This window comes from Mangifera indica, chromosome 20 (assembly GCF_011075055.1).
Source record: "Mangifera indica cultivar Alphonso chromosome 20, CATAS_Mindica_2.1, whole genome shotgun sequence".
In the NCBI taxonomy this organism is placed as follows: Eukaryota; Viridiplantae; Streptophyta; class Magnoliopsida; order Sapindales; family Anacardiaceae; genus Mangifera; species Mangifera indica.
Genome location: NC_058156.1, coordinates 7549415 through 7562283, shown reverse-complemented (window position 1 = coordinate 7562283; position 12869 = coordinate 7549415). Strand labels below are relative to the sequence as shown.

The 12869-nt window shown below is 31.1% G+C and overlaps 1 protein-coding gene across 1 annotated transcript; it reads right to left on the bottom strand.

Annotated features, from left to right (window-relative positions):
- Nucleotides 1-1526: 1526 nt before the first annotated feature.
- LOC123203833 (ACT domain-containing protein ACR8-like) lies at nucleotides 1527-4177 on the bottom strand. Its single transcript, XM_044620277.1, has 7 exons — nucleotides 3794-4177; nucleotides 3475-3520; nucleotides 3261-3375; nucleotides 3108-3175; nucleotides 2443-3009; nucleotides 2245-2349; nucleotides 1527-2149 (listed from the first exon to the last, which is right to left on the bottom strand). The coding sequence occupies exons 1-7, from the start codon at nucleotides 3853-3855 to the stop codon at nucleotides 1787-1789; spliced, it is 1326 nt and encodes a 441-aa protein (XP_044476212.1). The 5' UTR covers nucleotides 3856-4177; the 3' UTR covers nucleotides 1527-1786.
- Nucleotides 4178-12869: the final 8692 nt, after the last annotated feature.

The window sequence follows — 12869 nt, the reverse complement described above, 5'->3', positions numbered from 1 at the left end:
GTTTGTTTATATGTAGGATTCTTTTGGATTAGGATTTTATTTCATAATTTGAATTCAAATGATAGGGATTTTTTTCTATATCAACATTATCTTGTTTATGATGGATATTAAAGTCTTATTATAAGAGTGTTATAAGGACATCGTGTTGAAAAATTTGGATAAGTCCTTTTTTTGGTAAGAGTGCAACTATAGACTTGACTTGTAAAGTCTTTTTTTTCTCATGAACTATCTAGTTAGAGTTTTTCTGTCACTAATCGCTTATCAAGTTATCTATACTTTAGATATAATTTTAGTGGGCTAATAACTACAAGTTGGAAAACTGTATAGTCACATACACTAGTTAGCATATATGGCCATATTTCAAGAGTTGACTTTGATGAGGACTTTTTGATCGTATAACAATTACCTCTAATTCTTAGAGTGCGAAGAAGACTTCAATAATTTTGATAATCTTCTACCACATGGAGATTTCACTATATTTTTTGGATTATATAAGTTGGTGGTATCATGAACTCGTATATTTCAAGTGGTGTATCTATCTAATCATTTCACTTTCCCTGTGGAGTATACTATCGAATATGCAATGTTTACACCTCATGAGGGTTGACACATGTTTGTGAGTAAAACTGAATGGTCAGGATCAATTCTCCCTTCACTTCTTTACTTTTCGACTATAAAAAGAGAAGCTTGGATTTGAATATTTTGCATAAAATTCTCTTTCTTTGCTTCACTTCCGTATGCTTCGTAAGTTTTCCATAATGTTTTCTTTTAATGGAAGAGGAAAGTTTCAAATCAAAGTTCTCCATGAAAGAAAGCGATAAAGAATGATCTTTATAGGGACTTTTTATTCTCGTTGGTAGACAATTCATGTTTATCTAATAATGCACTTGTTATTATTATCGCCTTTCTCAATTGGTTGAGGTTGATATTTCCGTGATGGTTCTTCTTATGTGGGCATGTCATCATCCTTCCATAAATCTTCACAATCTTGGTGTGGCTTTCAGTGTTAATTCTCACTTCAATCTTTTATTTTGAATTCTTCTTGATATGCAGTACAAGATGAATGTTTGTCTTATTGAGCCTCCTTTAAACAGACGGTGAAAAAATCACTAAAGGTGGCTTTCGAGGTTTTCTCAAGAGTTTTGACATTTCTTTAGACCTGTGTTTTTCCTGCAAGGGTAAACTAGCAATAAGTTTTATTTGTGTTTTTGCGAATTTTCCTTGTTTGTGTAACTTATTCTGAATCCCTGTTCTTTGTGTTTTTACAGGCTTGTCTTGACACGTGTTTGTGAGAAAAATTGAATGGTCAGAATTTTCCTTGGCACGCCTTCATAAAAGACTTAAGCCTAATATTTTGTCTTTCTTTCGTTTTTTTGCTTCAAAACAAAAGCTTGCTGAGACTCACATTAATCAATATGAATGACATGAAAGATTAATTCCACTTGATTCCAATTAAAGCACCCACTCAATCATGACAAAAACAACTAAATTTTGGAACAACCCAGTTCTTGTTTATGATTTGAAAATAGAATAAAAGGGAAGAATCTATTTTAATTCAATAGAGTTGTTTATGTACAAGTGTGTTACTGTGCTAAACTCGTTTTGTTCTAATAAGTCTATCTATTTCTATTCCATCAACCAAATTAATTCCTGCTATCACCAAATCCGACCTTTTTAATTCACATGTACTTACACAAACCTCCAACCTCTAGTAAAAGAATATGCCAACCAATCTGGAGCTGGGAACAATCCTTCTTCTTCAGCCAGTTTCTCAATTTTTTCCACTTCAAGAATATGATTTTATCAATCCCAGATTGTATAGATTCCTTCTCACTAGACTCCCTAGTGAGAACAATACTGTTTCACCCACCCCAACTGTATGCTCTTCACTTTCTGCCTTTTCATTATATATCACTGGCAATTCCTTCACTTTCAATTTACTCAATCCAACTTTTTCTCTAACTGCTTCAATTATCTTTGGATCAGCAGGGTTTCCTATGGCGTCTGTGACATAGAATGCGTTGACTGCTACCATCTCTCTTGTTGATATTTCTGCTCTTGTGATATTAAGACCATTTTCTCTCAACGTTCTTGTCACATCTGCCAATAGCCCTTGCCTATCTTCCATGCATAATTCTAGCCTTACACCCTGTGATTACAAGTAATTTTGCCATTAGTATTTGCAAAGATGAAAGAACCATTATACAACAAGTAATTCAACTGAGAAAAAATGCAAAATTATACCTCAGATGCTCTTCTTCCCACTGCCGCTCGTAGGCATTGAATCACACGTTGCCTTTCAGGTTCTGAACTAATTGGTGTTCCATCAATGTGCTTAATGTAAAATTCCTATAACGACATTGAGAAACACCAAGTTAATGAGACAACTTATATCATCAAAATTTGAGTAATTAAGCAGATAAACGTGCAAACAACTTATACCAGATATGCTCTATCTCCAGATGTGTTAATAGTTGCATGAAACACCACATATTCCATGTCCGTCAATGTGCAAACAACATCAAACAAAAGCTTAATCCTATCTTTGCACTGAACATTCACAACCGAGTAACCTCTTTCCACCCAATTTTGCACTGTTACCATGGGGTAATCGATACAACTCTTCAAAACGGGCTTCCTCTCATAATCCCTATCTGCAAACATCATCTGATGTAGCCTTCTCTCTGTGTGAGTGACCTCCACAGAAACAGTCATTTTAGCACTCCTAATGTCATTATCTCCTTTTAAGACATTCCTTAATCGTGCTTCAATTCTATTAATTTGTTGTGAGTCCTCAATTGGAGATCCAGAATTGCAATCTTTCACATAAATCACTGAAGCAATTCGGCCATTGTGAGTCCACACTTTCGCATCTACCACATTACACTGTAATTCAGCTAATACTGCAAAAACCTCAGACATCAACCCAACTCGATCTGTTCCAGTTAGTTCAAGTGCAGTTAAACCGTTAAAATCATTAGCTCTTCCATAGTCCATGGTTCCAAGCGACTGAAAAATGGCATAAAGGAAACATAACTTTTCATTTATAATGCTCAATATATTTGCAATTACTTTGGACATAGATATCTAAATAAAGTAATATTTACCTCCTCAATAAAGCGAATAACACTTTCATCCCTTAATTTGTTTCCATTCAGATCAGTCACATGGAAAACTACATACACAACAAAGAAAACCTTGTAAATATTACTTTCAAAGAAACTATAAAACAAAAAGAGTAAAAATGAAAATGAAATTACCATCCATGAACCACCGTCCATCAGAAGAAATGTAAGCCTTCTTTATTGAAAGGTTCTGATCTGCGAGAATCTGAACAGCTTCCAACAAGATTCCATGTCTTCTAGCACTATCAACCTGTCAAAGAATAATCAAATTGAAAATGAATGTTAATACTAAAATTAACACTTATTCGAGGGTTTTTCAACTTTGTTTAAAGGATTCCTGGAAGCAAACCTTGACGAGAGTCGCAGTGGGGCAAACAGCATTGTCGATGACGACCCTGAAAAGCACCGAAAAGTCAAGTCAGTCAAACTGCTTTTTTATTTTGAAATATTAAGTTATTGTATATGAAATTTCACCCGAAGACAGAGATCTCTGAAAAGTCCAATAGAAAATTTTGAAGTCAGAAAAATATTAAAATATTTGTTCATTGGACTAGTTTTCGCAATTATACGTCTTGATTTTCATGGCCAGATCTCGAAGAGCAGAACCCAAAAAAAAAAGAAACATTTAGAGAATTTACAAGTTTGATTTGAACAAAGAAAAAACAAACCTGGGAGTGTTCATCCTAATAACAAGCTTCTCGTATTCATCTAAATAAGCAGGCCACTCCATTCTTCCTCTTTACTTCAACAAGTCTTGTATTTCCCTTTTAATAAGCCACTAAAGTATGAAAAAACGAACAAGGACAAGGATAGAACAAATCAAATGCCAGTTCCTCTTACAAACAACTCTAGCTTTAAATCCCTTCTTCAAGTCATCGACCAAATCGCACCAAACTTTTTCTCTCCAATTTTCCTGTTCTGTTTTCTCCAGAAAAGAAATAAACCAAACCTGTATTTCTTTCTTCTCTTGCAAACCAAAACGCGAACAACGCCTTCTTCTTGAGCTCTCTTGCTCTCTTGCTCTCGTATTTATAGATCTAACATTTTTTAAAAAATTTTATGATATCGAAACCACGCGTCCACGCCTTTTAAGGAGAGGGGTTTAATTAATTAATTAGAATTACAGAAGAAAGGTCAACCAGAGTCAATCCGCGTGTCTTTTGACTCAACTCTGCTTCATTCCAATTTCCAGCTCCGATGCCACGTCTCTGAGTGAAGTGTACCTTGCGTGTTTTCGGCTCTATAGCAGCGTTGATGCTTAATCAACAGGAGGGATCTGGCCATCTGGCAAATACTGGGTCCCATATTGCTTGTTGGTTAAGGCCTGATTTTGCCACCCGGAATTATTTCCAGCCCTGATTATAAAATCAGGATGCTGCCAGTACTTGACAGGAAAATGGGGAATACAATAATTTAATCTATAATTGATATAATAAATAAAATAAAATTTTATAAATATTATAGGTATTTAAACTCAATTTTTATTTTAAAAATTTTAATATTTTATCAATTTTATTTACGTTTGAATCACAACACCTTGACTTTTTCTTTATCACTTTTATAAGTTTATAAGAATTAAATCAAATTTGAACAATCTTTTATTTGAATTCAATACAAATAAAATATAACTCAGGTTAAGTTTGTAGATTCAAAATTAAAGGTGATTTAAATTAAGTTCAAATAAAAATGATTCCATTCAAGTTTAGTTTAAGTTTGATTCGAGTTTAAGATTCAAATTCATAATTTAGATTTATGGTTTTAATTCATGGTTTGAATTTATGAGTTATTAACAAAATAATATATTTGTATATATAAGGGCAAAGCAAAATTATTTTATCAATTGTTTAATATAATTCGAATAAAATCATGAGTTAAGTTCAAACCAAATTGAGTTGTCTCTCTGACCGGCGAACTTGATTAATTTAAACTCTCTTCAATTCGAATTTAACTTAGTTTAAAAAACGAGTCAAACCTTATGACTCAAACTTAACTCAATTTCAAGTTAAACAAATTTAGATCAAATCAAACTAAATTAAGTTAAATTATAAGTCGAATCAATTCGATTTAAGTCTAACCCAACTCCTCATCGTGTCTTTGCTCTTTACTCTTAATTTTTTATTACTGTTGTACTGTCCTTATAGTTTGAAGAGATTTTTTTAGTATTAAAAATAAATAATTCATAAAAAAAAGGAAAATTTAGGGTAAAAATTATTATTATATTTATTAAACTTTACATTCATAAATAATTATTTTATTTATAAATTAGTTTATTTTAACTTAATCGCCTCTAAAGGATTTATAAATATAAATTAGTTTTATGTTTTATTAAACTAACATGTCTTATATTAAAATATTTATTTTGTGTATTTTAATAAAAAAATGTCATGTTAAGTTGTGAAATTAATTAATTAAATTTTCTTTCAAATTGTCAACTAATTTTCAATATATTTTATGTCAAAAGACTATTTCCCACCCAAGGTTTATTAAAATGATAAATTCTCACCCTTTAATTTTCAAAAAGGTAAATCTCACATGTCATCCACTTTTATTGATGAATTTCATTAAGTTAAAAGGTAAGAAAGTTATTTTTCATATATATATATATATATATATATATATATATATATATATATATATATATATATATATATATATATATATATATATTAAAATTTTCTTATTCCTCTTTTATCTAATTTCATAATTCTCCTTTATTTTTTTAATTTTCATTTTCCCTTATTTTTTCCCTGTTCAAAAGTTTGTGGGTGAACTATGACTTTTTAAAATATTAGGAGTGTTAATGAAATTTTTTAGAGGGTTTTAAAAATTTTTAAAAAGTTCAAGGGTGTTTCAAAGAATTGACAAAAACACAAAATTTTAAAATTAATTAGATTTTTTAAGAGTTTAAGTAATAAATTTTTTAAGTAAACAGAATATATTAGTTATTTGATATTTATATTAAATGTTAATAACATTTTTGTAATTTCAATAAAATGGTATAATGGTCATTTCAAGGAAAATCTAATAGATCACTTATAAAAGTGGATGACAGGTAGGAATTTAGCTTTTAGAAATTCAAGGGTGAGAATTTGTTATTTCACAAACCTTGAATAGAAAATAGTCATTTGACCTATATATTTTGTTTTAAATATTCTTCATTTTATTTGTTATTTTAATTAGAAATGCGATAATTTTTGTCTTAAAAATTAATATTACTTCAAAACCAAACACCACTAAATTTTATGGTTTGTTGATGCAATTTCTCATTATCAACTAACGTATGCAATTTACAATCTTGTGTAAGGTAAGCTATAGTAGTAGCGATTTGAATCTAAAAAGACTCTAATAAGTTTATTATGTTTATGTGAGAGGATAACTTGGGAAAGAAAAAAAGAAATAGATAAGACAAAAAATTTTATGTGATTTGGCTTGATTATCAGAATACCTACATCTATGTTGTTCTTACTAATTTGAGTAAAGTAGAAGAATGATACAAGATATAATACATAGTTTTTTTTTTTTTTTTAAGTTTATCTTCCCTTTATATTTAAGTTTTGTAAAGGAAAAATACATTTGAAACTCTCCTAATTTAGGACTTTAATCCATGATTTGAATTCAAATGCAAGGGAGTTATGTCTATATCAATAATATCTTATTTATAGGAAAGTTAACTTCTTTTTTAATGATTGTTTTGAAACAATTATGTCATTGAATCTGAATGAGACCCATTTTTTATAAATGCAAGAGAACTTTTTTCTCTAAGATTTGTAAAGTTGCCTTGTTGTTAGTCATTTATCGAGATGTCTAAGTCTCGGATCCATTGTGCGTTTCAGGTTAGAGATTACTTTGTCATTGTTTGCAAGTCATTGCATCTGGTTATACTTCAAAGGTTGACTTTAGAATGTTTAGTTTAACCACATAACATTTGTCTCTCATTTTTTTGAATACGAAAAAGACTTCAAAAACCTTGAGAGTTTTTTGCTTCATATGGATCTCAACATATCTCTTTGGATGACACAAATTGGCATTATTGTGATCTCATACGTTTAGAGCAATTTACCCATATTATCTTTTTACTTTCCTTATGGAATACGCTTGGACGTACACTACTTGTATCACAACATGGTTATCACGAGTTCATGAGTTAGTCAAACAATCCTAATGGATTTTTTTTTCACTATAAAAGCAAGAACTTGGAAGACGTGTTTTCCATAAGGTTTTCCCTTCGTTTTTGAATGTTTCATAAGTTGTCTTTAGTTATTTTCCTTTGAGTCGGATGGAAAAAGATAGTTCAGTGTTTAAGATTGTAGGAGTTAGTGCTCTAGAGTTAATTTTCTCAACGATATATGTCTATGTTAAGTCATATTTGTACAACTTCAACTAGCACACTTTATATATAAGTGCATATAATTACACATATATAGATAGTGGTGTATGTGATCTTTCAACTTGCGATCATTGAAGTTTCATGTGTGCCAATTGATCTAGTTTGAAATTGGTCTAACATAGTTTTTTTTTTTTTTAAATGAGCTATTAATACAATAGTCATTTGTTATGTCAAAAAGTGTATCAAAGTATGGTGGATCAATATGGTATTTATCACTCTCAAGTATGAGAGCAAGTATCTCATCATGCAGTTTGATTATAACAAGGTATTAGAATCTATGACCATAGTAGGAACAAGTTGGTGTTGGATCCAATATTAATTTGATTGTTGTTTGACTAACTCAATACTAATATCAAAGATGATTCAAGGTAGAAACTATTCTTACACCTCAACTTTGATGAGGTATTGATTAGTAAAAGGGTTCGAGTGTATAATAACCATACTATTGGAAGGTATCAATGTTGAGACAAAATGAACAATGTTGTTAGAGGGGAAAATACACCAAACTTAAGTCAAATTAAAACTCAAACTCGAGTTTAACTCACTTGAGGCAAACATAGAGTCAAGTTTGAGTCAACTTAACTCAAATCCACACCAATTTAGATGTCTCCCTTTGACAAAAATCATAATCTCGTTGTTGTCTATAAATACAAAACTATATAAAAATAGGATTCTATGTGTGTGTATGTGTGTGTGTGTAAAGTTAAAAGGATAGCTCTTTTGAACTCAAATCATTATTCAACCAAAATTCCCCAAGGACGTAATTAATAAATTAATGGTTGATATAGGCTCTTGAACAATGAGTCGAACCAACAATCATTCTCAACCACCTTTCATCAAGTTACATTGACGATTTGATATACTATTCATTCGTATGATTTTGAATCTCAACAATTTTTTATGAAAATTCTTTTATCAAGACATATAACAAATTTGCTTTGTGAAATAGCATCTTAACAAGCTTTCATAATATGTAAAATCATAAAAGGCATATGTTTGATGTAGAATGTAAAACACGAATTTTTTTGAAGGCATGCTTAATTAAAATGAGACTTATTATGTGAAAAATGTGGAATTGTAGGCAAAAATAAATAAATAAATCAGTCAAAAGTGAAATATCACGTGCATGTATTTAATTGGTGGTTGGATAAAAACTGGGCACACAACTTAATCGTAGTCATGAGGCACGCCTTTAAGTTGAGACATCAGTGGATTATGTCAGACTGAATTGGACTGATTTCAACATAACTTATTATGCCTATAAACTATATCGAGTTACAAAAATATTAAAGCTCATAGTGTGACCTACTTTACAGTGGATTGTGTCATACTGAGTTTTTTATAGTAAGATACAACTATACTAATTGTTTAGTTTTCCCCATAAAATGAATTATACATGATTAATAAGTTTAGATTCCCAACATAATCTTTTGTATTTTTATTATGTTTTTTGGATTTACCATACTAACCTATCTAAGATATTTTTATTATATTTTTTTAGATTTCTTATACTAACCATTTAGGATTTTCCTAACATTAATTAAAAATAATTAATAAGTTTAAATTTTTAACATAATTTTATGGTTTTCTCAAAATATTAATAATAATTTCTTATTAATTTTAAATTTTTTATAATATTAATAAATATTTTTAAATTTTTTATGTAATAAAAAATAATTAATAAATTTTTTTAAAAATTATGCACAGTAATTATCGGGCCGGATCGATGCACGAACTTGAAATTCAAACTCACAGACACGATCCGAACAACCTGTAGCAGGTCGTGGCTTGACGTGTCAGGTCAAATCAAGGGGCAGCCTACCCCTTTGACACGTCTATTCCGACTTGTTATGTCTTTCTCTTCCTTAAACAGTAGTTTACATTTGAATTCTTAAAACACGGGACACGTTCTGTCATCAACATGCGTCATCATAAAATAAGGACATAATGGGCCTTCTCATTTGACGACCGGGTTAACTAAATTAGTTGTTTAATTTTAAGCGCCGCCCTAAGTCAGACGTGCCAGCACATAACAATACCGTTTGGTCATCAACAGGATGGCTCCCCAACTTGCCACGTGGGTTAAAGTTGGTAAACGTAATAAAAATTCTAGGCGGTAACGCAGTGATCTTCCCGCCAAATTGGGGGGCGGTGGGACCATGTCGGAACGGGAAAATCAAGAAGGATAAAAGAAAAGAAGGGAGCGGCTTTTAACAGAAATGATGTAGATGCAGCCACCTCATCACATAATTTTGAAATCCTACGTTTTGAACGTTAAGACTCGGCGCCAAACCGAAAAGTCTTATTATTCACATGGCGAGAGAGAGAGAGAGGATTTTGATGGAATGCAGGGGCGCCGCATATTTCTCCGGGAGACAGTGGAAGCATGTTTTCCTCTGACGTGATTGAACATGTCTAATTAAATCAACACAGATGATCTTGGGTGACTGGATTTTGTTTGTGGTTTATGCGGCTCTTAAAGAGGGAAGATTTTTATGGTTGAATCAGAAGTTGGTCAAATGAGTGGCATGTGCGGAGGGGTGGTGAAGCATGCTTTTTAAGAAAACACACCCCACAAACAGGTAAAGCATGCTTCGTAAGATTCCACACACACATATATGAACTTTTGACGCTGAGAGGTTTATTTTCACTTAAGGTATAATAAAAATTAAAATTTATTCTCTAACTTTCAAAATTTTAAATATCTACCTATAAAACAATTTCTTTTAAAAATTTCAGTTAGAATTAGAGATAAAATCATTATTTGATAAAAAATTTAAAAAACAAAATTTTTATCATATTTTTTTCTCCAAATTTTCTTTTGAAGTTTAAAAAGTAACCATTTCTCTCTAGGATTTTTTCCTCTTTTTTTTAGTGATGATCCGCTGTTTCCGGTCATTGGTTATCCTCCCTCCCTTATCTCTCCCTCTCCTCTTCGACCATAGAATGATGAGAATTGTGTAAAAATCTAGATGATTTTTGTCTAGACGCGTCTTCGTCCATATGAAAAGTCACTTGTCGATCCTTTATATGGACAACGACGCCTTCGTCGTCCAAAAAATCTAAACGATGTCGTGACTTAGAGAGAGATGGTCACACTTTTCTCTATAAATTAGGGTTGAAAGCGTTGTAGTCAGTGGTCAAAGTGGGGAGAAAGAAAACACTAAGTTTGGGTGGGGGGCGAAGGAATACTACTTTTCAAAGTTTAAAAACTTTAAATAGGGGTAACGCTGTTAATTTTTAAAACTTGGAGAGAATATATAATGAATTTTATGTATTTAATTTTTTTTATTAAATGATAGTTTTACCTTTAATTAAACTGAGTTTTTTAACAAAATTTTGCTCATGGATTAGTGTTAGTGTTTAAATTTTCGAAAGTCGAAAGAAGTCACTTTGAAATTTCACTATATCTAAGGTGGGAACAAGTCTTTTTGCCAACTTTTGACTATCAAAAAAATAGTTTCTGAAATCAAACATCTTTTCTCCTAATCCCACGTTAATATAATTAAAATATTTTTTAATTAAATGTTCGGTTTTTATACAAATTCCGAAACTAATATAATGAAGCTGGTAGTCACTAACATCTGAGACATTTTTATTAACTCACCTTGTTAGAGATCATTCAATAAAATAGCATGAAGTGTTATCAAACATAAAGAATTGTCCCAGTTATTCGACCTGAAAAACCCTGTTTTAGTACAATGTTTGTTAATTTATATCATTGTTATACTTAGTGGAGATTAGATATATTATATAATGATAGTTTATGGTTATTTGATTTGCTTATTTTTTATTTAATAGAGTGTTTTTATAGGTTTTTAAAATTGAAAGGAATATTTTAATAGTATTTTAAATGTATATGGGCAGACCCGAAATAGGGCAGGAGCTTGTTTTAATTAATTAATCAAGCCTAAACTAAAATTTTGAGACCCAAATGGGTAGAGACGAAGACCGATCCCAAAATTTGTTTTGGGCCTAGGCTTGAATGAGTTATGCTCAGTTCAAAAAGCCTGTTTAACAAGCTCGTTAGTGTGAAAATACACCAAATCAAATGAGGCTCAGGTGCAATAATATAAAAGGATGCAAAGTGTAAATGGAAGGCAAACAAATTTTTATATGGTTTGATCGAAAAGGTTAATAGCCTATATCTATGGTATTACTATATATTTGGTGAGATGATATTACAATATAAGTAGAAAAATAAGGGACTATTATGTATATATTGCTAATCTTTTGATGATCTGTTTTCCCACTTACTATTTTTATTTATAGTGAAAAGGTTATATAAAATTTAGGATAGTGTGATAATTAATGGTGTGATGGATATTGTGGTAGTTTTAATACGGTATGAGCATAACTGTAATTCAATTATAAATGTTGATTTTGGAGGAGGATGATTCTTTGATAATAAGAAATAATCAATTAATGTCAAGTGATTGTTATGATCATAGCAAAAGTGGTTCTTATTGCCTACTTCGAGGCTTCTAGAAAGGAAGATATCCTTCTTGAGACTTGGCTCTACAAATTGTGAGATGGAGTGATACTTGTTTGCTAATTGCTAGTTGCAATTGAAAGCCATATTTATAAATTGACTTTGAGGAGGAGTTTTGACCTCATAACACTTGTCCCATAGTGTTGGGAGTGCAAATAGCGTTGTGGAAATTCTTTGCCTTTTTTGCATAGATAGACATCACACGATTAATCAAGATTTTACAACTATCCAAATGGTAATAGGTACCAAGTATTTAATGAATTGCACATGAGAGTCGTGTGCCCATTGAATCAATTCAAATGTTTTGTTGAATCAATTTAAAAGTCATGATATCTTATGGGTTACATCTTGTGTATGTTGTTAGATGCATGATATGTGCTTTGGTGTTGTTATGGATGGTTTAGATTATTTGCCATTTTTTCCCAAAATGTCTATAAGAGAATTGACAGGTCCATGTGAAGTTGTACAGTTTTCCTTAAATATCCATAGAAAAACCATAGCTCCTTCAGTTCATAGAGGGAAAAGGGCATCAAGATGAATAATGTTGGAACCTCCTACCAAGGTGAATTTAGGGCTTAGCCTAACAAGGTCATATTAAGCAGAGAATGAGTGGAGGAAGGTTTTCCTCCAACCCATATTGATGTATCCTTTCCTAAGGCTAGGAAAAACATGACATTGTCTCCCCTTACTGCAATGAAAGTAGTCCATATAAAGGAAAGTTATGTATTTTTTGTAAAATTGCGAGAGCCAATTAAGTGCTCATATAATGATCCTGTAGAAAAATAAGGGATTTTTTTATATGTCATTTTGAGGTATGGGAAACTTTGCTCTTACACCCTTTTGTTAGTGTTTATGATATCAAAAT

Coding starts and splice junctions, on each gene's coding strand:
- LOC123203833 (XM_044620277.1), bottom strand. CDS start 3,855: ATGGAGTGGCCTGCTTATTTAGATGAATACGAGAAGCTTGTTATTAGG. Junction 3,176..3,260: donor TGGACGGTGGTTCATGGATG/GTAATTTCATTT, acceptor TTGTGTATGTAG/TTTTCCATGTGACTGATCTG. Junction 2,350..2,442: donor CTGGAGATAGAGCATATCTG/GTATAAGTTGTT, acceptor ATGTCGTTATAG/GAATTTTACATTAAGCACAT.